The sequence below is a fragment of the Hyla sarda genome, chromosome 13 (genome assembly GCF_029499605.1).
Source record: "Hyla sarda isolate aHylSar1 chromosome 13, aHylSar1.hap1, whole genome shotgun sequence".
Classification (NCBI taxonomy): domain Eukaryota; kingdom Metazoa; phylum Chordata; class Amphibia; order Anura; family Hylidae; genus Hyla; species Hyla sarda.
The window spans coordinates 32,171,784-32,199,647 of NC_079201.1; the positions used below are offsets into that span (position 1 = coordinate 32,171,784).

The following is a 27,864-nucleotide window of genomic DNA, read 5'->3' on the forward strand; positions in this document are numbered from 1 at the left end:
AGGGTCAATACGATTAAAATGATACCCATTATTATATACTTTCATATTATTGTTGCGCTTAAAAAAAATCACAAACTTTTTAACCAAATTAGTACGTTTATAATCCCTTTATTTTGATGACCTATAACTTTTTTATTTTTCCGTATAAGCGGCGGTATGGGGGCTCATTTTTTGCGCCATGATCTGTACTTTTTTTTGATACCACATTTGCATATAAAAAACTTTTAATAAATTTTTTATAATTTTTTTTTTAATAAAATGTATTAAAAAAGTTGGAATTTTGGACTTTTTTAATTTTTTTTCGTTCACGCCGTTCACCGTACGGGATCATTAACATTTTATTTTAATAGTTCGGACATTTACGCACGCGGCGATACCAAATATGTCTATAAAAAATGTTTTTTACGCTTTTTGGGGGTAAAATAGGAAAAAACGGACGTTTTACTTTTTTATTGGGGGAGGGGATTTTTCACTTTTTTTTTACTTTTACTTTTACATTTTTTTACATTTTTTTTTTCACTTGAATAGTCCCCATAGGGGACTATTCATAGCAATACCATGATTGCTAATACTGATCTGTTCTATGTATAGGACATAGAACAGATCAGTATTATCGGTCATCTCCTGCTCTGGTCTGCTCGATCACAGACCAGAGCAGGAGACGCCGGGAGCCGCACGGAGGAAGGTGAGGGGACCTCCATGCGGCGTTATGAATGATCGGATCCCCGCAGCAGCGCTGCGGGCGATCCGATCGTTCATTTTAATCGCGAACTGCCGCAGATGCCGGGATCTGTATTGATCCCGGCACCTGAGGGGTTAATGGCGGACGCCCGCGAGATCGCGGGCGTCGGCCATTGCCGGCGGGTCCCTGGCTGCGATCAGCAGCCGGGATCAGCCGCGCATGACACGGGCATCGCTCCGATGCCCGCGGTTATGCTTAGGACGTAAATGTACGTCCTGGTGCGTTAAGTACCACCTCACCAGGACGTACATTTACGTCCTGCGTCCTTAAGGGGTTAATAACACATGCAACAATAAACAAAAAAAGGCTTTATCTCATGACATCATGAGGGGGCGGGACTATGACATCACGAGCTCCCGGAGCCGGCTCCAGCATTCGGAACAGTTTGTTCCAAACACTGAGCAGCGGAGTACCTCTTTAATCTAAAGTCCACAGCCCGCTTTAGTCTCCCAAAGGTTATACAAGAGTTTAGGAGACCACGGTATAATACCAGTAATGCTGCCTTGATCCCTTCATAACAGTAAATCTTGAATGAAAACAAGACAGTAGGGTTACATAGAGAGATATTAGTCTTGCTATAGTGGTCGGTAAGGGACCATACACACTACAGAAACTCTGCTCCAATTGTTTTGAGTGGAATTCGACTTCCTCTGCAAGAATCCACTCTTAGAAGGTGTATTCCGGGTTTATTCATCTTATGATCTTTCGTTATGATGTATGGTCGCAAGGTTCCCACCGTTGGAGACCCCCAACGATCCCGATGCTGCCCCAGCATTCTGTGCGGGGCGATGCCTCCGAGACGGGACGTTACGGCCACGCCCCCTAGTGCCGCCCCCTCCATTCATGTCTATGGGGGAGGGGGGTACGTGACGTCCGTGGCACGGAATGCCGGGGGCTGCACCGAGATCATGGGGTCCCCAGTGGCGGGACCCCTGTGATCATACACATTATCCCCTATCCTTTGGACAGACTTCTAGCGTCATCCTAATGACCGCAGTGCAGTTTCGGATGTCTTCCAGCGAAACAATGCTACAGCATATAGCGGTAGAATCCTGAAAACAATGGGTGGCAACTAAAGGTGGAATGTCTGTACTGTGCAGGGACCCTTAAAATATCTTTTATAAATAAAAACACAATAGAAAAGCCAAGCGTTTGCAATGACATACTCTGCTTATGGGCCCCTTCCAAGCTCCTTTGTGAGGTGGTAGGTTGAAGAGTTGGACTCAACAGGATATATTTGCTCTTCAATGTCTCCAACTGGTAGTAGAAACTTTTGCTTGCTGGTTCGAACTCTATTTTTTGTAAAAGAATCTTCTTAGCAGAGGAAGTGAGCAACTTCCCAAGTTCTACATCGTCTGAGTACTTCCGGCCTGGCTTCAGGGCATCTTTTAGTTTCTCCACAATTGGCATGTTTGCTCTACGAGGAGAGATGAGAAAAAAAATTGTCACATTTTACAACAACTCTTGGTCACATTCAAAAGCTATACCACAACATGGCACTCGTAGCCTATACTGTACCTCTAACGTTAGGCCAGGGCAACACACAAACTTTTTGCAATGGCTCCTAACAGGGCGACAGTACCCCTCCTAGCGAGGGCAATTGCCACCACAGAAAACTAGCAGTGCAGTAAGCATGAAAAGAAAGAAGGTCACCAGTAATTAAACAGTAAAAAAGGCATCAAACAGAAATTCGAGAAACAGTAAAGCCAATTACGGATACTGAAAGCAATGAACAATGACCTTGGGTTAAAGTCTATTCGGCAGCCTATAGCTGTGTAGGACAGGAGTCCAGTAGAGACAATGCATGGCTCCACACTTTAAAGGCGAACTCCGGCGCAAAACATCTCATCTCCTATCAAAAGGATAGGGGATAAGATCTTAGATCATGGAGACCCAGGGATCGCTGGCGCGGCACCTCGGTCATCTGTTGGCTCCGTGACGGATGACTTGCGACTACAGCTGCCACTCCCCCTCCTTTCAGGTCTATGGGAGGAGGCGTGACGGCTACGTAGTACATGAATGGAGGGGGCATGGCGTGATGTCACGAACACAGGAGATCGCAGGGGTCCCCAGCTATCTAACATCTTATCCCCTATACTTTTGATAGGGGATAAGAAGTTTTGCACTGAAGTACCCCTGGAAATTCCACGATGATAGCCAGCACTCAGAGGACCATAGACCACTCTTTGCTGAGTTTAGATGGTGGTTGTTGTCAGGATCCGGGTACTGTGAGGATACTGGTGGTGGATCCTCTGTGTCAGTGAGGTGATGATGTGGGCCGTACCAGGGGAACGGAGTCTAAGGGGTAACTGGTATTCACCAGAGCCCGCCGCAAAGCGGGATGGACTTGCTGCGGCAGGTAACCCCCAGGTCGTTCCACCCGATAGCGACTCAACCCCGACTGACGGCTGAGATAGGTGCGGTACAAGGGATTAGGCAAGAGCAAGGTCGGACGTAGCAGAAGGTCAGGGCAGGCAGCAGGGATCGTAGTCATGGGCAACGGCAGGAGGTCTGGAACATTGGCTTGGGACATACAAGGAACGCTTTCACTGGCACAATGGCAACAAGATCCGGCAATGCAGGGAAGGGGAAGTGAGATATTATAGGCGTGGAGCAGGTGGGAGTAATAGCAGTGATTGGGCCAGGCACCAGTGGTGCACTGGCCCTTTAAATCCTAGAGAGCTGGCGCGTGCGCACCATAGAGAAAGCGGAGCCGCGCGCGCCAGGACGTGACAGCCGGGGACCGGGACAGGTAAGTAGCTTGGGATGCGATTCGCGAGCGGGCGCGTCCCGCTATGCGAATCGCATCCCCGCCGGCAGTGTCAGTGCAGCGCTCCCGGTCAGCGGGTCTGACCGGGGCGCTGCAGAGAGGAGAACGCCGCGAGCGCTCTGGGGAGGAGCAGGGACCCGGAGCACTCGGCGTAACAGTTGTGAAGGTTGCTCTGGCAATGAGATGATCCATTGGCCAAGGACCTTTCGCCTTTCTTCAGTGGACTGGAAAACATGAAGCTCGTTTTTGGCGTGAACCCGGAGACGCACTAGGAAGCCCCATATATATATATATATATATATATATATATATATATATATATGGTAGTTTGGCTTGTCTAAGAGCAGTAGTAATTGGGGCCAAATCCCGACGCATTTGCAAAGTCACCATGGACAGATCCGCAAATAGTAGAACTTTGTGATACAGGGCTGGTAGTCCACCATTTTCCCTGGAGAGAGATATGAGTGCTACCTTCACTCTAAAAAAATGTACCCAGGCTAAAACATCTCGGGGCACCGGGTCTGCTAGGTGTCTAGGGCGTGGTATGCGGTGCGCCCAATCAATTTCGAGATCTTGGTCAGAGCAGTCCGGCAGAGATGCTTTAATTAGAGACATGACATAGTGCGGAATGTCTGATGGCAGAATGGTCTCTGGGATACCTCGGAGTTTGATATTATTTCACCACCCTCTGTCCTCAAGGTCGGCCATTTTTTGCTTTAATATCGGTCGCCTCATCATCTAAAGCATTACGCGCATCTATTAGAGAGTTATGGGATGTAGCAAATTCTCAGAGTCTCTCCTCCAGACTGTGAACCCTAGAACCCAGACCAGACACTTCAGTGTGAAGGGGGTTAATGACTGCATGTCAAGCCGTAAGGATTTGCGCTGAAGAAACAACATGTCCTTTATTGCTGTGTCTGTAAGAGTCACATTAGAGACAGGCAAGGCCAGTTTCACCAGCGTCTGGTGGGTCATCACCGGTAACACAGCTCATTTCCTGACCGCCGCCATCTTGAGAATCTCCCGCACCTCAAGAGAAGCAGAATTTTGACAATTTTGCTTGTTGCGGAGGCTTTTTCTTCCTAGCCGGCATGTTGAGGAAGGTGTTGCCAAGAATAATGTGAAAATGGAGAGCTAGAAGTCACTAGTTAGCAGCGCTGGAGCACGAGCTCCGTTCTAACACGTCCTTTTTTTAACAACTCAATGCATCTGTCTGAACTGGAGCGGTCACTCAGGGAGTCTACGCAGGATGATTTACTAAGACTGGCCGTTATTAAGACAGTCTCAAGTAAATCCCCACTGGTGTAAGATTGTGATGGACATCGAAATCTACACCGGCTCAGATCTGGCATAGATTTCAGCTAGAAACTTACACCTGTGGGCAAATGTAGGTTTAAGTAAACGCAGTGCAACAATCTGCCCCCCTTTCCCACAAAGTCCTGTCAACTTTTTTAAACTAAAACTTAAAAAAAAAAAAAAAATTCCTAATCATATTTTGACAGATTTTGACTTTCCAATTGTGGTCAATAGGAAAATATGCCCCTCCATTCCTGAAATAAGGGTTTATAATTAGTCTGACAATTCCGTCAGATGGGCGTGAACTTAAAGGGGAACAAACTGTTCCGAACGCTGGAGCCGGCACCTGGAGCTCATGATGTCACACCCCGCCCCCTCAATGCAAGTCTATGGCAGCCGTCACGCCCCCTCCCATAAACTTGCATCGAGGGGGCGAGGCATCATGAGGAGGCGGGGCTATAACGTCACAAGCTATCGGCGCCGGCTCCAGCGTTCGGAACAGTTTTTTCCAAACCCTGAGCAGCGGAGTACCCCTTTATCGTGGCTATCACATGTGTGGGATTATAAAATCAGAGGGGTTACATTAGTTACACACCTCCTGACTATATAACCCGCCCATCACCTGATATTCCCCCCATCTGACTGTTTCCCTGAATTGTCAGACAAATTATAACCCTTCATATCTTAGGAACTGGAGGGCGTATCAAGAAACCGAGACTGTATAAAGACTTCAAAATCAGCAGCAAAACACGCACATGTGAACTAACCCTAAAGACTCTTTCAGATTTTATTGCAACGTGTCTCCGGCCGTGAGCTGTGAGGGGGGTGTACTTGTATACCATCAGCCATGTTGTCTATGATCCGCCATCTTGTCTGTATTTTTTCATTCATGAACTCCATTAGCGTCATTCAAGGTTACAAGTGCTGAGCTTACAAGAAAGCTTCGAGGCCATTAAGTTTGAAGCCTTATTTCCTGTTTATGAGATTAACCATATGTTTGTGGCTACATATAATTTGGCAGTGTGCCATCCTCTCTCCTGTGCTATAATAATCTTGGTCACTGTAAGGGTGCGTTTACCCGGCCGTCTGTCCCCGTTTTTTTTATCCATGTTTCGGTTCCGTTCTTGCAGGGTGTAAACGAATTGAAAACGATTTTTAAAAAAAAAATCCCATTCATGTCAATGTATGGGATTATTTACAATCCGTTTACATCCGTTTGTACCCGTCTGCACTCATTTCCATTTCTTTGACGGCAGAAAAAAAAACGGCACATGCAGGATTTTTTTCTTCCGTCAAAAAAACAAACATTGAAGTCTATGGAAAACGGATGAGCCTTTAATGTCATCCGTTTGCATCAGTTTTTTCAATCCGTTTTTACTTCTCAGCATGCTCAGAACAAAAAAGATATATATATTTTTTGGTTTATTAACGGAACAATAACGGATAACATCCGTTTGCATCCGTTAATGTCCATTTTTTTTTTTTAAAGTCCGTTTTTATTTTTGACTGGAGGAGAACGTGACGGGTCTAGACGGCCGTGTGAACTCAGAAGAGTCTACATACAGCTTTGGAGTCGGTGTCATTCGTTCTTCTCCTAGGCCCAGTATCTTATAACTAGTGATTAGGAATCAAACAACATATTATGAAGGAATCCACTGAATTCCTTATCCGTCTCCACTAGAGATGAGCGAACTTACAGCAAATTCCATTCGTCACAAACTTCTCGGCTCGGCAGTTGATGACTTTTCCTGCATAAATTAGTTCAGCTTTCCGGTGCTCCGGTGGGCTGGAAAAGGTGGATACAGTCCTAGGAGACTCTTTCCTAGGAATGTATCCAACTTTTCCAGCCCACAGGAGCACCTGAAAGCTGAACTCATTTATGCAGGAAAAGTCATCAACTGCCGAGCCGAGAAGTTCGTGACGAATCGAATTTGCTGCAAGTTCGCTCATCTCTAGTCTCCACAGCAGATTTTCGGCAGCGGAATTTACACTGCAGAAAATCTACCGCAGACCCCCAACAATCACACTTTCATCACTCATCCTGTGGACGCTGTCCATGGTGAAGCCTGGTGCTACAGGAAGATGAACATTTAGGCTGCTTTCAATCAGTTTTTCTAAAGAAAACCATATGGCAAAAAAAACGGATGGAACTGTATGGGAAAAAGTAAACCGTATGCGTTTTTAAACTCTATACTGTTTTTTTAAAGTGCATATGGTTCCGTCCATTTTTATAAAAAAAAATAAAAAATACATACGTTTTTGATAATTTTGTCAATTTTTAATGCAAGGGGTGTCGAGTGGGGACTTTAGGATGCAAATGCGCATGTGCAAAGTAAAAACCGTATACGGTTTACCGTATGGAACCGTATACATGTGCGTTTCCCATTGACGTCCATGTTAAAAAAAAAAAAACACATATACAGTTGCAGTACGGTTTTTAAACCGGAGTCAAAACCGTGGTCGACCACGTTTTTGTTTCCAGTTTTAAAACCGTACTGCAACTACATACATTTTTTTTTTTAACATGGACGTCAATGGGAAACGCACATGTATACGGTTCCATACGGGAAACTGTATACGGTTTTTACTTTGCACCTGCGCATTTGCATCCTAAAGTCCCCACTCAACACCGCTCCCATTAAAAATGGACAAAATTATCAAAAACATATGTTATTTTTTTTATAAAAAATGGACGGAACCGTATGCACTTTTAAAAACAGTATACGGTTTACTTTTTCCCATACTGTTCCATCTGTTTTTTTTTGCCATACGGTTTTCATAAGAAAAACTGATTGAAAACAGTATGGCAAAAAACGTGGTGTTACTGCAGTGTCTCCCAACCAGGGTGCCTCCAGCTGTTGCAAAACCACAACTCCCAGCATGCCCGGACAGCCTTCGGCTGTCCGGGCATGCTGGGAGTTGTAGTTTTGCAACAGCTGGAGGCACCCTGGTTGGGAGACACTGTCTACTGTACCCACAGATCACAGGCAATGGCTGGGGGTCCCAGCAGGGCTAGTTGTAGGACACCCCACCCATTCTGCCGTTTCCTGGATAAACAGTAGTATCTGGATCTATTGGTGACCAGCCATAACATGCCGCACATGTACATGGTGTGAACATGTGCCAGGACTGACAGGCCGTGTACCAGTCCTAGTGGCAGCACAATCCGCTCCGCCCGGCAGTGCCCGGCCGCCACCACATGCAGTGAGCGCTATACAGAGGTGACACCCGGACACACAGCGGAATATAATGTCACAGATCTCCGTTTGCAGCACTTACCCGGCCCCACTTTCTTCTCACTAGATTCTAGCACTTCCTGTTCCGCCCCTGGCGATATCCGTTCCCGGAACCGGAGACTACCGCATAGTGTTGGGGGCTTATGTTGTTGATACCACAGTTACAAAAAAAACGCAAGGTCCGAGGAATGCCCAGTCTGACTGCGGTCACACAGGCCGTCTCCTCAGAAACTGCTCTAGCGCAGGCGAGCGGCGGCCATGATGGCGGAGCCCGGAGGTGTGCAGAAGCGGCCCTGGTGCCTGGAGGGGCGGACTGCAGTGTGACGCCTAGCTGCTGCCTCTGGGGGTCAGGGAAGGAGTTCGGCTGCTAGCGGGGTTATTTACGGGAAATACAGTAGATTATGGAGTCCGCCATTTTGTGGGCTGGACGTGCGCGCTGTGTACTGAGAGGACTGTGCTGTGTGATGTCTGTACTGAGAGGACTGTGCTGTGTGATGTCTGTACTGAGAGGACTGTGCTGTGTGATGTCTGTACTGAGAGAGGACTGTGCTGTGTGATGTCTATACTGAGAGGACTGTGCTGTGTGATGTCTGTACTGAGAGAGGACTGTGCTGTGTGATGTCTGTACTGAGAGGACTGTGCTGTGTGATGTCTGTACTGAGAGGAGTGTGCTGTGTGATGTCTGTACTGAGAGGACTGTGCTGTGTGATGTCTGTACTGAGAGAGGACTGTGCTGTGTGATGTCTGTACTGAGAGGAGTGTGCTGTGTGATGTCTGTACTGAGAGGACTGTGCTGTGTGATGTCTGTACTGAGAGAGGACTGTGCTGTGTGATGTCTGTACTGAGGACTGTGCTGTGTGATGTCTGTACTGAGAGGACTGTGCTGTGTGATGTCTGTACTGAGAGGACTGTGCTGTGTGATGTCTATACTGAGAGAGGACTGTGCTGTGTGATGTCTGTACTGAGAGGACTGTGCTGTGTGATGTCTGTACTGAGAGGAGTGTGCTGTGTGATGTCTGTACTGAGAGGACTGTGCTGTGTGATGTCTATACTGAGAGAGGACTGTGCTGTGTGATGTCTGTACTGAGAGGACTGTGCTGTGTGATGTCTGTACTGAGAGAGAGGACTGTGCTGTGTGATGTCAGTACTGAGAGAGAGGACTGTGCTGTGTGATGTCTGTACTGAGAGAGGACTGTGCTGTGTGATGTCTATACTGAGAGGACTGTGCTGTGTGATGTCTGTACTGAGAGAGGACTGTGCTGTGTGATGTCTGTACTGAGAGGACTGTGCTGTGTGATGTCTGTACTGAGAGGAGTGTGCTGTGTGATGTCTGTACTGAGAGGACTGTGCTGTGTGATGTCTGTACTGAGAGGACTGTGCTGTGTGATGTCTGTACTGAGAGGACTGTGCTGTGTGATGTCTATACTGAGAGAGGACTGTGCTGTGTGATGTCTGTACTGAGAGGACTGTGCTGTGTGATGTCTATACTGAGAGGACTGTGCTGTGTGATGTCTGTACTGAGAGGAGTGTGCTGTGTGATGTCTGTACTGAGAGGACTGTGCTGTGTGATGTCTGTACTGAGAGGACTGTGCTGTGTGATGTCTATACTGAGAGGACTGTGCTGTGTGATGTCTGTACTGAGAGGAGTGTGCTGTGTGATGTCTGTACTGAGAGAGAACTGTGCTGTGTGATGTCTGTACTGAGAGGACTGTGCTGTGTGATGTCTATACTGAGAGGACTGTGCTGTCTGATGTCTGTACTGAGAGGACTGTGCTGTGTGATGTCTATACTGAGAGAGGACTGTGCTGTGTGATGTCTGTACTGAGAGGACTGTGCTGTGTGATGTCTGTACTGAGAGAGAGGACTGTGCTGTGTGATGTCAGTACTGAGAGAGAGGACTGTGCTGTGTGATGTCTGTACTGAGAGAGGACTGTGCTGTGTGATGTCTATACTGAGAGGACTGTGCTGTGTGATGTCTGTACTGAGAGAGGACTGTGCTGTGTGATGTCTGTACTGAGAGGACTGTGCTGTGTGATGTCTGTACTGAGAGGAGTGTGCTGTGTGATGTCTGTACTGAGAGGACTGTGCTGTGTGATGTCTGTACTGAGAGGACTGTGCTGTGTGATGTCTGTACTGAGAGGACTGTGCTGTGTGATGTCTATACTGAGAGAGGACTGTGCTGTGTGATGTCTGTACTGAGAGGACTGTGCTGTGTGATGTCTATACTGAGAGGACTGTGCTGTGTGATGTCTGTACTGAGAGGAGTGTGCTGTGTGATGTCTGTACTGAGAGGACTGTGCTGTGTGATGTCTGTACTGAGAGGACTGTGCTGTGTGATGTCTATACTGAGAGGACTGTGCTGTGTGATGTCTGTACTGAGAGGAGTGTGCTGTGTGATGTCTGTACTGAGAGAGAACTGTGCTGTGTGATGTCTGTACTGAGAGGACTGTGCTGTGTGATGTCTATACTGAGAGGACTGTGCTGTCTGATGTCTGTACTGAGAGGACTGTGCTGTGTGATGTCTGTACTGAGAGGACTGTGCTGTGTGATGTCTATACTGAGAGGACTGTGCTGTGTGATGTCTGTACTGAGAGGACTGTGCTGTGTGATGTCTGTACTGAGAGGACTGTGCTGTGTGATGTCTGTACTGAGAGGACTGTGCTGTGTGATGTCTGTAATGAGAGGACTGCTGTGTGATGTCTGTACTGAGAGGACTGTGCTGTGTGATGTCTGTACTGAGAGGACTGTGCTGTGTGATGTCTGTACTGAGAGGACTGTGCTGTGTGATGTCTGTACTGAGAGAGGACTGTGCTGTGTGATGTCTGTACTGAGAGGACTGTGCTGTGTGATGTCTGTACTGAGAGAGGACTGTGCTGTGTGATGTCTGTACTGAGAGAGAGGACTGTGCTGTGTGATGTCTGTACTGAGAGAGAGGACTGTGCTGTGTGATGTCTGTACTGAGAGGACTGTGCTGTGTGATGTCTGTACTGAGAGGACTGTGCTGTGTGATGTCTGTACTGAGAGAGGACTGTGCTGTGTGATGTCTGTACTGAGAGGAGTGTGCTGTGTGATGTCTGTACTGAGGACTGTGCTGTGTGATGTCTGTACTGAGAGGACTGTGCTGTGTGATGTCTGTACTGAGAGAGAGGACTGTGCTGTGTGATGTCTGTACTGAGAGAGAGGACTGTGCTGTGTGATGTCTGTACTGAGAGAGGACTGTGCTGTGTGATGTCTGTACTGAGAGGAGTGTGCTGTGTGATGTCTGTACTGAGGACTGTGCTGTGTGATGTCTGTACTGAGAGGACTGTGCTGTGTGATGTCTGTACTGAGAGAGGACTGTGCTGTGTGATGTCTGTACTGAGAGGAGTGTGCTGTGTGATGTCTGTACTGAGGACTGTGCTGTGTGATGTCTGTACTGAGAGGACTGTGCTGTGTGATGTCTGTACTGAGAGAGAGGACTGTGCTGTGTGATGTCTGTACTGAGAGAGAGGACTGTGCTGTGTGATGTCTGTACTGAGAGGACTGTGCTGTGTGATGTCTGTACTGAGGACTGTGCTGTGTGATGTCTGTACTGAGAGGACTGTGCTGTGTGATGTCTGTACTGAGGACTGTGCTGTGTGATGTCTGTACTGAGGACTGTGCTGTGTGATGTCTGTACTGAGGACTGTGCTGTGTGATGTCTGTACTGAGAGAGAGGACTGTGCTGTGTGATGTCTGTACTGAGAGAGAGGACTGTGCTGTGTGATGTCTGTACTGAGAGAGAGGACTGTGCTGTGTGATGTCTGTACTGAGAGAGAGGACTGTGCTGTGTGATGTCTGTACTGAGAGGACTGTGCTGTGTGATGTCTATACTGAGAGGACTGTGCTGTGTGATGTCTGTACTGAGAGAGAGGACTGCTGTGTGATGTCAGTACTGAGAGAGAGGACTGTGCTGTGTGATGTCTGTACTGAGAGGACTGTGCTGTGTGATGTATGTACTGAGAGGACTGTGCTGTGTGATGTATGTACTGAGGACTGTGCTGTGTGATGTCTATACTGAGAGGACTGTGCTGTGTGATGTCTGTACTGAGAGGACTGTGCTGTGTGATGTCTGTACTGAGAGAGGACTGTGCTGTGTGATGTCTGTACTGAGAGGACTGTGCTGTGTGATGTCTATACTGAGAGGACTGTGCTGTGTGATGTCTGTACTGAGAGGACTGTGCTGTGTGATGTCTGTACTGAGAGAGGACTGTGCTGTGTGATGTCTGTACTGAGAGAGGACTGTGCTGTGTGATGTCTGTACTGAGAGAGGACTGTGCTGTGTGATGTCTGTACTGAGAGGACTGTGCTGTGTGATGTCTGTACTGAGAGGACTGTGCTGTGTGATGTCTGTACTGAGGACTGTGCTGTGTGATGTCTGTACTGAGAGGACTGTGCTGTGTGGTGTCTGTACTGAGAGGACTGTGCTGTGTGATGTCTGTACTGAGAGGACTTTGCTGTGTGATGTCTGTACTGAGAGAGAGGACTGTGCTGTGTGATGTCTATACTGAGAGAAGACTGTGCTGTGTGATGTCTGTACTGAGAGAGGACTGTGCTGTGTGATGTCTGTACTGAGAGGACTGTGCTGTTTGATGTCTGTACTGAGAGAGGACTGTGCTGTGTGATGTCTGTACTGAGAGAGGACTGTGCTGTGTGATGTCTATACTGAGAGAGGACTGTGCTGTGTGATGTCTGTACTGAGAGAGAACTGTGCTGTGTGATGTCTACTGAGAGGACTGTGCTGTGTGATGTCTGTACTGAGAGGACTGTGCTGTGTGATGTCTGTACTGAGAGGACTGTGCTGTGTGATGTCTGTACTGAGAGGAGTGTGCTGTGTGATGTCTGTACTGAGAGAGGAGTGTGCTGTGTGATGTCTGTACTGAGAGAGGACTGTGCTGTGTGATGTCTGTACTGAGAGAGAGGACTGTGCTGTGTGATGTCTGTACTGAGAGGACTGTGCTGTGTGATGTCTGTACTGAGAGGACTGTGCTGTGTGATGTCTGTACTGAGAGGACTGTGCTGTGTGATGTCTGTACTGAGAGAGAGGACTGTGCTGTGTGATGTCTGTACTGAGAGAGGACTGTGCTGTGTGATGTCTGTACTGAGAGAGGACTGTGCTGTGTGATGTCTGTACTGAGAGGACTGTGCTGTGTGATGCCTGTACTGAGAGAGGACTGTGCTGTGTGATGTCTGTACTGAGAGAGGACTGTGCTGTGAGATGTCTATACTGAGAGAGGACTGTGCTGTGTGATGTCTGTACTGAGAGAGAGGACTGTGCTGTGTGATGTCTGTACTGAGAGGACTGTGCTGTATGATGTCTGTACTGAGAGGACTGTGCTGTGTGATGTCTGTACTGAGAGGACTGTGCTGTGTGATGTCTGTACTGAGAGGACTGTGCTGTGTGATGTCTGTACTGAGAGGACTGTGCTGTGTGATGTCTGTACTGAGAGAGGACTGTGCTGTGTGATGTCTGTACTGAGAGAGAGGACTGTGCTGTGTGATGTCTGTACTGAGAGAGAGGACTGTGCTGTGTGATGTCTGTACTGAGAGGACTGTGCTGTGTGATGTCTGTACTGAGAGGACTGTGCTGTGTGATGTCTGTACTGAGAGGACTGTGCTGTGTGATGTCTGTACTGAGAGAGGACTGTGCTGTGTGATGTCTGTACTGAGAGAGGAGTGTGCTGTGTGATGTCTGTACTGAGAGAGGAGTGTGCTGTGTGATGTCTGTACTGAGAGAGGACTGTGCTGTGTGATGTCTGTACTGAGAGAGAGGACTGTGCTGTGTGATGTCTGTACTGAGAGGACTGTGCTGTGTGATGTCTGTACTGAGAGAGAGGACTGTGCTGTGTGATGTCTATACTGAGAGAGGACTGTGCTGTGTGATGTCTGTACTGAGAGAGGACTGTGCTGTGTGATGTCTGTACTGAGAGAGGACTGTGCTGTGTGATGTCTGTACTGAGAGGACTGTGCTGTGTGATGTCTGTACTGAGAGAGGACTGTGCTGTGTGATGTCTGTACTGAGAGAGGACTGTGCTGTGTGATGTCTATACTGAGAGAGGACTGTGCTGTGTGATGTCTGTACTGAGAGGACTGTGCTGTGTGATGTCTGTACTGAGAGGACTGTGCTGTGTGATGTCTGTACTGAGAGAGGAGTGTGCTGTGTGATGTCTGTACTGAGAGAGGACTGTGCTGTGTGATGTCTGTACTGAGAGAGGACTGTGCTGTGTGATGTCTGTACTGAGAGAGAGGACTGTGCTGTGTGATGTCTGTACTGAGAGGACTGTGCTGTGTGATGTCTGTACTGAGAGGACTGTGCTGTGTGATGTCTGTACTGAGAGGACTGTGCTGTGTGATGTCTGTACTGAGAGGACTGTGCTGTGTGATGTCTGTACTGAGAGGACTGTGCTGTGTGATGTCTGTACTGAGAGGACTGTGCTGTGTGATGTCTGTTCTGAGAGGACTGTGCTGTGTGATGTCTGTACTGAGAGGACTGTGCTGTGTGATGTCTATACTGAGAGAGGACTGTGCTGTGTGATGTCTATACTGAGAGGACTGTGCTGTGTGATGTCTGTACTGAGAGAGGACTGTGCTGTGTGATGTCTGTACTGAGAGAGGACTGTGCTGTGTGATGTCTGTACTGAGAGAGGACTGTGCTGTGTGATGTCTGTACTGAGAGAGGACTGTGCTGTGTGATGTCTGTACTGAGAGAGGACTGTGCTGTGTGATGTCTGTACTGAGAGGACTGTGCTGTGTGATGTCTGTACTGAGAGAGGACTGTGCTGTGTGATGTCTGTACTGAGGGGACTGTGCTGTGGGATGTCTGTACTGAGAGGACTGTGCTGTGTGATGTCTGTACTGAGAGAGGACTGTGCTGTGTGATGTCTGTACTGAGAGGACTGTGCTGTGTGATGTCTGTACTGAGAGAGAACTGTGCTGTGTGATGTCTGTACTGAGAGGACTGTGCTGTGTGATGTCTGTACTGAGAGAGGACTGTGCTGTGTGATGTCTGTTCTGAGAGGACTGTGCTGTGTGATGTCTGTACTGAGAGAGGACTGTGCTGTGTGATGTCTACTGAGAGGACTGTGCTGTGTGATGTCTGTACTGAGAGGACTGTGCTGTGTAATGTCTATACTGAGAGGACTGTGCTGTGTGATGTCTGTACTGAGAGGACTGTGCTGTGTGATGTCTGTACTGAGAGAGGACTGTGCTGTGTGATGTCTGTACTGAGAGGACTGTGCTGTGTGATGTCTGTACTGAGAGAGGACTGTGCTGTGTGATGTCTGTACTGAGAGAGGAGTGTGCCGTGTGATGTCTGTACTGAGAGAGGACTGTGCTGTGTGATGTCTGTACTGAGAGGACTGTGCTGTGTGATGTCTGTACTGAGAGGACTGTGCTGTGTGATGTCTGTACTGAGAGAGGACTGTGCTGTGTGATGTCTGTACTGAGAGGACTGTGCTGTGTGATGTCTGTACTGAGAGAGGACTGTGCTGTGTGATGTCTGTACTGAGAGGACTGTGCTGTGTGATGTCTGTACTGAGAGAGGACTGTGCTGTGTGATGTCTGTACTGAGAGGGGACTGTGCTGTGTGATGTCTGTACTGAGAGAGGACTGTGCTGTGTTATGTATGTACTGAGAGGACTGTGCTGTGTGATGTCTGTACTGAGAGGACTGTGCTGTGTGATGTCTGTACTGAGAGAGGACTGTGCTGTGTGATGTCTGTACTGAGAGAGGACTGTGCTGTGTGATGTCTGTACTGAGAGAGGACTGTGATGTCTGTACTGAGAGAGAGGACTGTGCTGTGTGATGTATGTACTGAGAGAGGACTGTGCTGTGTGATGTCTGTATTGAGAGAGGACTGTGATGTCTGTACTGAGAGGACTGTGCTGTGTGATGTCTGTACTGAGAGGACTGTGCTGTGTGATGTCTGTACTGAGAGGACTGCTGTGTGATGTCTGTACTGAGAGGACTGTGCTGTGTGATGTCTGTACTGAGAGAGAACTGTGCTGTGTGATGTCTCTACTGAGAGGACTGTGCTGTGTGATGTCTGTACTGAGAGAGGACTGTGCTGTGTGATGTCTGTACTGAGAGGACTGTGCTGTGTGATGGCTGTACTGAGAGGACTGTGCTGTGTGATGTCTACTGAGAGGACTGTGCTGTGTGATGTCTGTACTGAGAGGACTGTGCTGTGTGATGTCTGTACTGAGAGGACTGTGCTGTGTGATGTCTGTACTGAGAGAGGACTGTGATGTCTGTACTGAGAGAGGACTGTGCTGTGTGATGTCTGTACTGAGAGAGGACTGCTGTGTGATGTCTGTACTGAGAGGACTGTTCTGTGTGATGTCTATACTGAGAGAGGACTGTGCTGTGTGATGTCTATACTGAGAGAGAGGACTGTGCTGTGTGATGACTACTGAGAGGACTGTGCTGTGTGATGTCTGTACTGAGAGGACTGTGCTGTGTGATGTCTGTACTGAGAGGACTGTGCTGTGCGATCTCTGTACTGAGAGAGGACTGTGCTGTGTGATCTCTGTACTGAGAGAGGACTGTGCTGTGTGATGTATGTACTGAGAGGACTGCTGTGTGATGTCTGTACTGAGAGGACTGTGCTGTGTGATGTCTACTGAGAGGACTGTGCTGTCTGTACTGAGAGGACTGTGCTGTGTGATGTCTGTACTGAGAGGACTGTGCTGTGTGATGTCTATACTGAGAGGACTGTGCTGTGTGATGTCTATACTGAGAGGACTGTGCTGTGTGATCTCTGTACTGAGAGAGGACTGTGCTGTGTGATGTCTATACTGAGAGGACTGTGCTGTGTGATGTCTGTACTGAGAGAGGACTGTGCTGTGTGATGTCTACTGAGAGAGGACTGTGCTGTGTGATGTCTACTGAGAGAGGACTGTGCTGTGTGATGTCTGTACTGAGAGAGGACTGTGCTGTGTGATGTCTGTACTGAGAGAGGACTGTGCTGTGTGATGTCTGTACTGAGAGAGGACTGTGCTGTGTGATGTCTACTGAGAGAGGACTGTGCTGTGTGATGTCTACTGAGAGGACTGTGCTGTGTGATGTCTGTACTGAGAGAGAGGACTGTGCTGTGTGATGTCTACTGAGAGAGAGGACTGTGCTGTGTGATGACTGTACTGAGAGAGGACTGTGCTGTGTGATGTCTATACTGAGAGGACTGCTGTGATGTCTGTACTGAGAGGACTGCTGTGTGATGTCTATACTGAGAGAGAGAGGACTGTGCTGTGCGATGTCTATACTGAGAGAGAGGACTGTGCTGTGTGATGTCTACTGAGAGAGGACTGTGCTGTGTGATGTCTATACTGAGAGGACTGTGCTGTGTGATGTCTATACTGAGAGAGAGGACTGTGCTGTGTGATGTCTACTGAGAGAGGACTGTGCTGTGTGATGTCTATACTGAGAGGACTGTGCTGTGTGATGTCTGTACTGAGAGGACATCACACAGCACAGTCCTCTCAGTACAGACATCACACAGCACAGTCCTCTCTCTCAGTACAGACATCACACAGCACAGTCCCCTCTCTCAGTACAGACATCACACAGCACACTCCTCTCTCAGTACAGACATCACACAGCACACTCCTCTCTCTCTCTCAGTACAGACATCACACAGCACAGTCCTCTCTCTCAGTATAGACATCACACAGCACAGTCCTCTCTCAGTACAGACATCACACAGCACAGTCCTCTCTCAGTACAGACATCACACAGCACAGTCCCCTCTCTCAGTACAGAGATCACACAGCACACTCCTCTCTCAGTATAGACATCACACAGCACAGTCCTCTCTCAGTACAGACATCACACAGCACAGTCCTCTCTCTCAGTACTGACATCACACAGCACAGTCCTCTCAGTACAGACATCACACAGCACAGTCCTCTCTCTCAGTACAGACATCACACAGCACAGTCCTCTCTCTCAGTACAGACATCACACAGCACAGTCCTCTCTCAGTACAGATATCACACAGCACAGTCCTCTCTCTCAGTACAGACATCACACAGCACAGTCCTCTCTCAGTACAGACATCACACAGCACAGACATCACACAGCACAGTCCTCTCAGCACAGACATCACACAGCACATTCCTCTCTCAGTACAGACATCACACAGCACACTCCTCTCTCAGTACAGACATCACACAGCACAGTCCTCTCTCTCTCTCAGTACAGAGATCACACAGCACATTCCTCTCTCAGTACAGACATCACACAGCACACTCCTCTCTCAGTACAGACATCACACAGCACACTCCTCTCTCAGTACAGACATCACACAGCACAGTCCCCTCTCTCAGTACAGACATCACACAGCACAGTCCTCTCTCTCTCTCAGTACAGAGATCACACAGCACAATCCTCTCTCTCAGTATAGACATCACACAGCACAGTCCTCTCAGTACAGACATCACACAGCAGTCCTCTCTCAGTACAGACATCGCACAGACATCACACAGCACAGTCCTCTCTCAGTACAGACATCACACAGCACACTCCTCTCTCAGTACAGACATCACACAGCACAGTCCTCTCTCTCTCAGTACAGAGATCACACAGCACAGTCCTCTCTCTCAGTACAGACAGCACACTCCTCTCAGTATAGACATCACACAGCACAGTCCTATCTCAGTACAGACATCACACAGCAGTCCTCTCTCTCAGTTCAGACATCACACAGCACAGTCCTCTCTCAGTACAGACATCACACAGCAGTCCTCTCTCTCAGTACAGACATCACACAGCACAGTCCTCTCAGTACAGACATCACACAGCACAGTCCTCTCTCAGTACAGACATCACACAGCACAGTCCTCTCAGTACAGACATCACACAGCACAGTCCTCTCTCAGTACAGACATCAGACAGCACAGTCCTCTCTCTCAGTACTGACATCACACAGCACAGTCCTCTCAGTACTGACATCACACAGCACAGTCCTCTCTCAGTACAGACATCACACAGCAGTCCTCTCTCTCAGTACAGACATCACACAGCACAGTCCTCTCAGTACAGACATCACACAGCACAGTCCTCAGTACATACATCACACAGCACAGTCCTCTCTCTCAGTACAGACATCACACAGCACAGTCCTCAGTACATACATCACACAGCACAGTCCTCTCAGTATAGACATCACACAGCAAACAGGATCGGGAAGTGCGTTTGATGAGTGAGTGCTGTTTTGCCAGCAGGACATTATGATTAAGTAGATGATGGGGATGGTGATTCTCTGGACATTATTCTTTCTTTCAGGAGTGGCATTTCAGTGATACATGATTGATCCAGTAATATAGGACTAGAATAGGTTGACTGTAAATGACTATATTTATCACTGTTATGGCTACATGACCTTTCACCCCAGACTATAGGACAGTCTCCTGAAGAAACATTTATTAATAGGGGAAACACGTTGAGATGACCTATAAGAAATAATCAAGAAGTCTACATGTATTGTCCCATGATGTAGACAGCTATAATACCTTATGAATGACATATATCTAGTAGTGTAGAATATGAACAGAAAGCGATAAGTCTAGTATCTATATGATCATTGAGACAGAGGAACAGACGGAGAGACTGGACTCTTATTGACTGAAATCCCAGTGGGTCTACAGGAAGTAAGATTGTGGGGGAGATTTTTCATTGCATTTCTGTTTTTTCTTCTTTTTTTTTTTTTTGCTTACTCTGGGAGCACAAAATGTTTCATGTGCGCCTAAGCCTGTTTTTTGGCGATTTTTCTGGGTATGCAAAACCCTTACCCAAGCAATTTTCAGTTTTCACTTTGCAGTGGTCGCGAATGTATGAAATGCGAATGTCGCACGTACACTTAAAAAAAAACTTACTCAAGGCTGTCACACCCCCTCCCATAGACTTGCATTTAGGGGGCCGGGCTGTGATGTCACGAGCTCCCGGCTCCAGCGTTCGAAACAGTTTGTTCCAAACGCTGAGCAGCGTAGTACCCCTTTAAGACTCAGCATGGAGTTCACCAGAGCTTCACAGGTTGCCACTGGAGTTCTCTTTCACCTTCGGTTTAGTCTGGAGACATGCTTGTTTAGTCCATCAATCAACTTTACCCTCAGTTTCTGTAGCAAGGCAATGGTGGTCTTGGAGATGTTTGGTGTCATTCTTATGTTGGAATACTGCCCTGCAGACCAGTCTCAGAGGGAAGGGGCTCATACAGTATATCTCTGTGCATGTTGACATTCATGGTGCATCATCTTTAGCAGAGGCTTCCTTCTGGGACGACAGCTATGCAGGCCAGTTTGATGCATGGTGCAGCTTACGGTCTGAGCACTGACAGACTGACTCTACCCCACTCCCTCAACCTCTGCAGCAATGCATGCAGTTTATTTCCCGAAGACAACCTTTGGATATGATGCTGAGAATGTGCACTCAGCTTCTTTTGTAAACCATGGCAAGGCCTGTTCTGAGCAGAACAGGCCTTTAAAAAAAAAAAATCAGGTTTCACCACATGCGTTTATTATGTCTAAAACGTAAGAAAATTCCAAACACCAGAATTGCTGTGAGAAAAAATTAATAGAAAAGTGATCAAAAAGTTCCATCAAAACAAAAATGGTACTGATAAAACTACAGATTCTTGCACAAAAAATTAGCGCTGAAACAGCCCTATATACGTAAACAAGTCTTAAACATAGTTATTTTGTTTAAAAAGTTTGAGTTTTTTTAACCTCTTAAGGACGCAGGGCATACCTGTACGCCCTGCACCTGATCCCGGTATATAACGCGGGGTCACATCGTGACCCCACGTCATACCGGGTTGGTCTCGGCGGCTAATGAAAGCCGGGACCCTGGGCTAATAGCATGCGGCACCGATCGTTGTGCCACGTGCTATTAACCCTTTAGACACGGCATTCAAAGTTGATCGCTGCGTCTATTATGAAAGTAAAAGCTTCCTGGCAGCTCATTCGGGCTGATTGGGACCATCGCGGTGAAATCGCGATGTCTCCATCAGCTAGAACGCGGGCGGAGGTCCCCTTACCTGCCTTCCTCACGTCCGATTGGCGATTGATTGCTCCAAGCCTGAAATCCAGGCTTGAGCAGTCGACCACCGATAACACTGATCTTTGCCGTGTCAATGCACAGCAGTGATCTGTGTAGCAGATCAGTGTGTGCAGTGTAATAGCCACTAGGGGGGGCTATAACGCTGCAAAAAAAAAAGTGGAAAAAAAGTTCATAAAGATCATTTAACCTCTTCCCTAATAAAAGTAAGAATCACCCCCCTTTTCCCATTTAAAAAAAGAAACTGTGTAAATAAAAATAAACGTGTTATCGCTGCGTGCGGAGATTTCCAAACTATAAAAATATATCCAAAAATGTGTATAGGTAGCTGCAACCCGACAATAGGGACAAGAGTATTACTGCCAGACGAGTACTAATTTGAAAAAGGTTGTGTATCCCATACAACCTACGAATAATGTATAAAGTGGGGGGTACATTTTCCTCAAGTCTGAGCTTGATTGTCAAAAATAAATGGGCGTATATAAAATATATGTAAAAAATGTTGTTCCAGTGAATTAATTTAAAACAATTTATTATTACAATGATAGTGCTTGTGGTTTCCTTTGTAGGGCCCTTACATCGGACTCACCACGATAAGCAAGATAGTGAATGTATAAAATATTCATACATTAAAATAAAATAAAATGGACATATAATATTCAGGGTAAAAAGTGCTGGTATCCCAGAGTGGCAAACAGTCTGTAGCGCTTATAGATGTATGCACGGAGATCGTGCCATGTATGGTTGATTACAAATAGTCTGAGTAGCAATGTCTCTGTATACAGTGGGGATCAAAAGTTTGGGCACCCTAGGTAAAAATTTGTATTAATGTGCATAAAGAAGCCAAGGAAAGATGGAAAAATCTCCAAAAGGCATCAAATTACAGATTAGACATTCTTATAATATGTCAACAAAAGTTAGATTGTATTTCCATCATTTACACTTTCAAAATAAGAAAAAAAAAAAAGGGCGGCTGCAAAAGTTTGGGCACTCTGCAGAATTTATAGCATGCACTGTCCCCTTTGCAAAGCTGAGACCTGCCAGTGTCATGGATTGTTCTCAATCATTATCTGGGAAGACCAGGTGATGTCAATCTCAAAGGTTTTAAATGCCCAGACTCATCTGACCTTGCCCCAACAATCAGCACCATGGGTTCTTCTAAGCAATTGTCTAGAAATCTGAAACTGGAAATAGTTGACGCTCACAAAGCTGGAGAAGGCTATAAGAAAATAGCAAAATGTTTTCAGATGTCAATATCCTCTGTTCGGAATGTAATTAAGAAATGACAGTCATCAGGAACAGTGGAAGTAAAAGCAATATCTGGAAGACCAAGAAAAATATCAGACAGAACAGCTCGCAGGATTGTGAGAAAAACTATTCAAAACACACGTTTGACTGCAAAATCCCACCAGAAAGATCTGGCGGACACTGGAGTTGTGGTACACTATTCCACTATAAAGAGATACTTGTACAAATATGGTCTTCATGGAAGAGTCATCAGAAGAAAACCTCTTCTACGTCCTCACCACAAAAAATCAGCGTTTGAACTTTGCAAATGAACATATAGACAAGCCTGATGCATTTTGGGAACAAGTTCTGTGGACTGATGAGGTTAAAATTGAACTTTTTGGCCGGAATGAGCAAAGGTACGTTTGGAGAAGAAGGGGAACAGAATTTAATGAAAAGAACCTCTGTCCAACTGTTAAGCATGAGGGTGGATCAATCATGCTTTGGGGTTTTATTGCAGCCAGTGGCACAGGGAACATCTCACGAGTAGAAGGAAAAATGGATTCAATAAAATTTCCGCAAATTTTGGATGCTAACTTGATACCATCTGTGAAAAAAGCTGAAGTTAAAGAGAGGTTGGCTTCTACAAATGGATAATGACCCTAAACACACCTATAATCCACGGGGGATTACATCAAGAGGCGTAAACTGAAGGTTTTTCCATGGCCTTCACAATCTCCTGACCTCAACATAATTGAAAATCTATGGATAGACCTTAAAAGAGCAGTGTGTGTGTAAGTGCGGGACAAAGGTCGGGAGCCTACCCCTACGTCGTTTCGCTCACTCGCTTCCTCCCTGAGGAAGCGAGTGAGCGAAACGACGTAGGGGTAGGCTCCCGACCTTTGTAAGTATAGCTGGGTGTCAGTTGGCTAGGTGCATGGACAGTCTTATATGTTTTATTAAACTTTTTTCAGGGACAACCGATGCTCCAACTTTTACCGAGGTGGTTTGTTTCCCCTCGGATATGTATGGGCAACATCCTTGTCTCCCTGTATTCATACTGCCGATAGCACTGGGCAAATGACACTATACTAGCTATACTTCTTTATATGTCCTTTTTGTTTACATTAGTGTACTGGGTTTACTTAGGCACCTTTAGGTGTATTCTTTATATATATATACATGTATTGTGGCTTGTTTTTAAGTCCACTTTTCATTGAGTATTGTATACCTATATTTATGTACCATTCCATGTGCCTATTGGACATTATTTAATATCTGTGTTCGGAGTCGTTTTCTTTCTAACTGCTGCTGATTTTTTATCATGTTTTATCTTATCTGATTATAATAAAGATTTATATTTACTCATAATACTGTGTCAGTTTGGTGCATCTATATAGGTTCTCTGGCTACAAAAAGTGTTTACAAGCTGTGATACTTGCCAAAGGGGGCAGTACAAGATATTAACTCTGCAGGGTGCCCAAACTTTTGCAGACGCTATTTTTTTGTTTTCTGTTATTTTGAAAGTGTAAATGATGGAAATAAAATCTAACTTTTGTTGACATATTATAAGAATGTCTAATCTGTAATTTGATGACTTTTGGAGATTTTTCCATCTTTCCTTGGCTTCTTTATGCACATTAATACAAATTTTTACCTGGGGTGCCCAAACTTTTGATCCCCACTGTAGCTCATATCTGGTCAGGATACTGTATGCGGCAGTGTGTTGGTAAGGGGTTAAAATCAATGCGCTCTGCGGTGCTGGGGTTTCCCTGTGTGTATCCCACTCTACCCTGGCAACACAAGGATAGAGATTGGTGAGTGGGATATAGATAGTTGTAATCCTGTGGGTGCATGGGGCTGCGTTCTGCCCAGGACCACAATTAGTCTCTACCGGGTCTGCTACTGCATAGGATCTCCACTGAGACCACCCTGAGCAGTATGCGATTCTAGGGCTTTACACTTCCCCGTGGAGAAAACAGTTTGTGCTCTCTAGCACTTCTAGTGGACACATATGAATCTGCAGGCTGATTTGCTTCCTGTCAGTGTTCTGAAATTTTCTTTTACACATGGGAAATTGTAGTGGAAGTGATGTCCAGTGTGGCTCCCCGTCACTTCCCCTCTTTGCCTCTGCAATGTGCTGATTCGCTGCCTCTGAGCAGTGGAGATCAGACTGTTCAACACACACAGATACAATGTCCTACAGTCAGTATCACACATAATAGGCTGCAGACTGTATTACAGATATTATGCTCAGAGACACACCTGAGAGCTTGTAGTATCACACATAATATACTTAGATACAATGTCCTACAGTCAGTATTACACATGAAAGGCAGCTGGGAGGAGTTGAAGGGAAGAGCACATCTGTGCTCCCTTTCCTCAGCCAATCACACACTGAATTGCTCTCGACTCTCTTTTGGAGACATTCGGAAAGCTGAAGGGAGGAGCAGATGCAGAATTCCATGGGGCACACAAATCTTTAGAACACTGGTCGTAGAGGGGGAGCCGAGGTCACACAGATGGAGTCCCAGGGACTGGTACAGAGCAGCGCAGGTGAGAACTACAGGTGACAATCTCCCTTTACGGGTACCAGAGGCTACATTGTGTGTGATGAGGAGGTAACGCCTGCAGGATACATATTCTGGAGACATCCTTGGTCACATGTCACTGTTCCGTATAGCTGGGCTGTAGTAATGTGTGTTGTCCGATATCTCTCGTGCAGGGCGGGCAGATTTTGATGTGTATTCTCCTCCGGGCTCCACTCGAAAGCGGCACATCCGTTTCGCGGCTCACCATGACATTGTTCTGCTTCGAGAGGTCATTCACCACAACCCATTCTGGGTGCGGGAATTCGGCCAGGTGTGGGCTGCGGTGGCTGAGAGGATGAGCAGCGCCCTGCAGAGTGAGGGCTTCGAGGTGGACGGCAGGAGGTGCAGGGAGAGGACGGCGCTGCTGCTTGACTACTACAAGAGACAGAACTTCACCATGCTGCGCAGGTGAGACCTCTCACTACTACTCCCATCACTGCTACTGCTCCTATCACTTTTACAGCTACTTCTATCACTTCTACTACTACTACTACTCCCATCACTGCTACTGCTCCTATCACTTTTACAGCTACTTCTATCACTTCTACTACTACTCCCATCACTGCTACTACTCCTTTCACTTTTACAGCTACTTCTATCACTACTACTACTCCCATCTTTTTTTTTTTTTAAGAGCCGAGGCAAGTGCTCTATATCACCCAAAGTGCAAGAATAAGTGCAAACGTGTCACACTAAAAAAAAAAACGTGCACAAAGGATGCGGTCTATCGCTAAGCCCTTCTCCAACAGGAGAGAGGCCACCCAACAAACCTACCCTTCACCTCCAGGCCAAATGGCACCTGCAAGGATCAAAGTTCGATGCCCCTTTTCGCCAAAGCTACTAAGGGGCCGAAAATGCACCCGGCTTCAACCTAGGCGTTAACCAAGGTATCAGCCGAGGAGCGGTATACTGGTGGCATCTTGATCAAAGCCAATATGCCCTGGGGTTGCAGGGAGGTGAGGAACCTAATGGCCACACACACCTCCCCTAGACCACCTGGTGGGACACCCAGAAGGGCTGCCGCATCCTGACAATCCTGTGTACAAAACAACACGTAAAAGTGGCACAGTGAGAAAACACAAAAATAAATAAGTGGATAAGTGCAGATATATTGCCCGGTCATCCAGCCGGATCTATAAAAATTGCCCGGATCCTAGCCAGAAGGCCAGGATACCAAGGGTGAGTGCCAAAGGTGCATTGGTTTCACTCAGTGAGTTATAACACCCAGTGAGTTTCGGCACCTCAGGGTCACCACTCCCCGAGGCACAGAAGTACCTCGGCTCTACACCCCCCAATCTCATGGCGAGATCCGGAGGAAACAGGTCACATCAGAGCAGCCATCGAGCTGATTCCTCAGAACCAGCCCCGAAACGCCCCGGTACCCCTGCCACCTCCATGCAGCACCCATCCCCACCAGCCCAAAACCGGTTTCATTTGGGCACCGGCATGAAACTGATAAGAACAGATACTACACTTGATCTTAGCCAAAAGGCCCATCACTTCTACTGCTCCTACTACTATCACTTTTACAGCTACTCCTATCACTTCTACTACTACTACTACTCCCATTACTGCATTGCTGCTACTACTCTGATCACTGCCACTACCCCCATCAATTCTACTACTTCCATCACTGCTACTATTCCTATCAGTTCTAATACTCCCAACACTGCTACTACTAATAGTACTCCCATTACTGCGCTACTACCAATACTCCCATCACTGCCTCTTCTACTTCCATCGCTGCCTGTACTACTGTCACTTTTACTGATACTCCCATCACTGCTACTACTTCAATCACTGTCCTTTTTCCTGTCACTGCTACTACCCTTATCACTGCTACTGTTACTCCTATCTCTGCTACTAATATTCTCATCACACTGGTGTGGTGCTCTGTGGCGGCCATTGTTTCTGGGATGCTTTATCTATGGGGTGGTGTGGCCCTGAGTCGGCAGCTTGATCGGGAGCAGTGGGGCTGCCTGGCCATTGGGTCATTCCCTCTATGGACTTGGTGTTGCGGAGACGGTGTCGCCACCCGGCGTTACGCCAGTGTTAGGTTAGGGACCCACTCTGACTAGGTGGCCTTTACGTGGCGAGTGGGCTTGTACTTTTTGATCAAAATCTACAGTGGGGCAAAAAAGTATTTAGTCAGCCACCAATTGTGCAAGTTATCCCACCTAAAAAGATGAGAGGCCTGTAATTTTCATCATAGGTATAATACCTCAACTATGAGAGACAGAATGAGAAAATAAATCCATAAAATCACATTGTCTGATTTTTTAAGAATTTATTTGCAAATTATGGTGGAAAATAAGTATTTGGTCACCTACAAACAAGCAAGATTTCGTCAATAACAAAATTTCATCTCAATACTTTGTTGTATACCCTTTGTTGGCAATGACAGAGGTCAATCGTATTCTATAAGTCTTCACAAGGTTTTCACACTGTTGCTGGTATTTTGCCCATTTCTCCATGCAGATCTCCTCTAGAGCAGTGATGTTTTGTGGCTGTCGCTGGACACAGGGCCGGTTTTAGACTTAATGTGGCCCTGGGCAATATTAACAGTGGGGTCCCAAAAGCCAAACAAGTCAGTTACATTTAGTTAATTCAGGATGTAGCATGCTAAGAGTGCTGCAAGTTTACTGTTACTGCTATTCCCATCTCTCCTACTCTGCTACTCCCATCACTGCAACTACTACTCCTCCCATCTTTGCTACAATTAAACCTTCCATTACTGCCAATATTACCATCACTGCATCACTGTCACTACTCCCATCACTGCTACTGCTACGACTCCCATCACTGCCTGTACTCCTATCACTACTACTGGTACTCCCTTCATTGCTACTGCTACTTTCCTCAATGGCTGTACTTGCACCATTAATGGTACTCCAATTTCTGTTACTTCCAATCACTACTACTTCCATCTAATATTAC

The 27,864-nt window shown here is 46.8% G+C and overlaps 2 protein-coding genes across 8 annotated transcripts in view; one reads left to right on the plus strand and one right to left on the minus strand.

Moving 5' to 3' along the window:
• The window catches only part of USP36 (ubiquitin specific peptidase 36), a 116,336-nt gene that overhangs the window by 54,157 nt on the left and 34,315 nt on the right, over positions 1–27,864 (minus strand). The window contains exons 1-2 of one of the 2 annotated variants that reach the window (XM_056549880.1): positions 8,088–8,513; positions 1,909–2,159 (exon numbers count right to left, since the gene is read on the minus strand). In XM_056549880.1, coding sequence (XP_056405855.1) covers positions 1,909–2,152 — 244 coding nt within the window. In that variant the 5' untranslated portion in view covers positions 2,153–2,159; positions 8,088–8,513. Of the gene's footprint in view, positions 1–1,908; positions 2,160–8,087; positions 8,514–27,864 lie in introns of those variants that run through there. The other variant, XM_056549881.1, reaches the window with a different exon arrangement.
• LOC130297424 (trichohyalin-like) overlaps positions 1–27,864 on the plus strand; it is a 90,284-nt gene that overhangs the window by 48,252 nt on the left and 14,168 nt on the right. Inside the window, exons 1-2 of one of the 6 annotated variants that reach the window (XM_056549891.1) lie at positions 8,193–8,321; positions 25,062–25,335. The exons of 1 other annotated variant lie outside the window; for it this stretch is intronic. In XM_056549891.1, coding sequence (XP_056405866.1) covers positions 8,303–8,321; positions 25,062–25,335 — 293 coding nt within the window. In that variant the 5' untranslated portion in view covers positions 8,193–8,302. Of the gene's footprint in view, positions 1–8,192; positions 8,322–24,010; positions 24,906–25,061; positions 25,336–27,864 lie in introns of those variants that run through there. 4 more of the 6 variants (XM_056549893.1, XM_056549892.1, XM_056549889.1 and 1 more) reach the window with 4 other exon arrangements.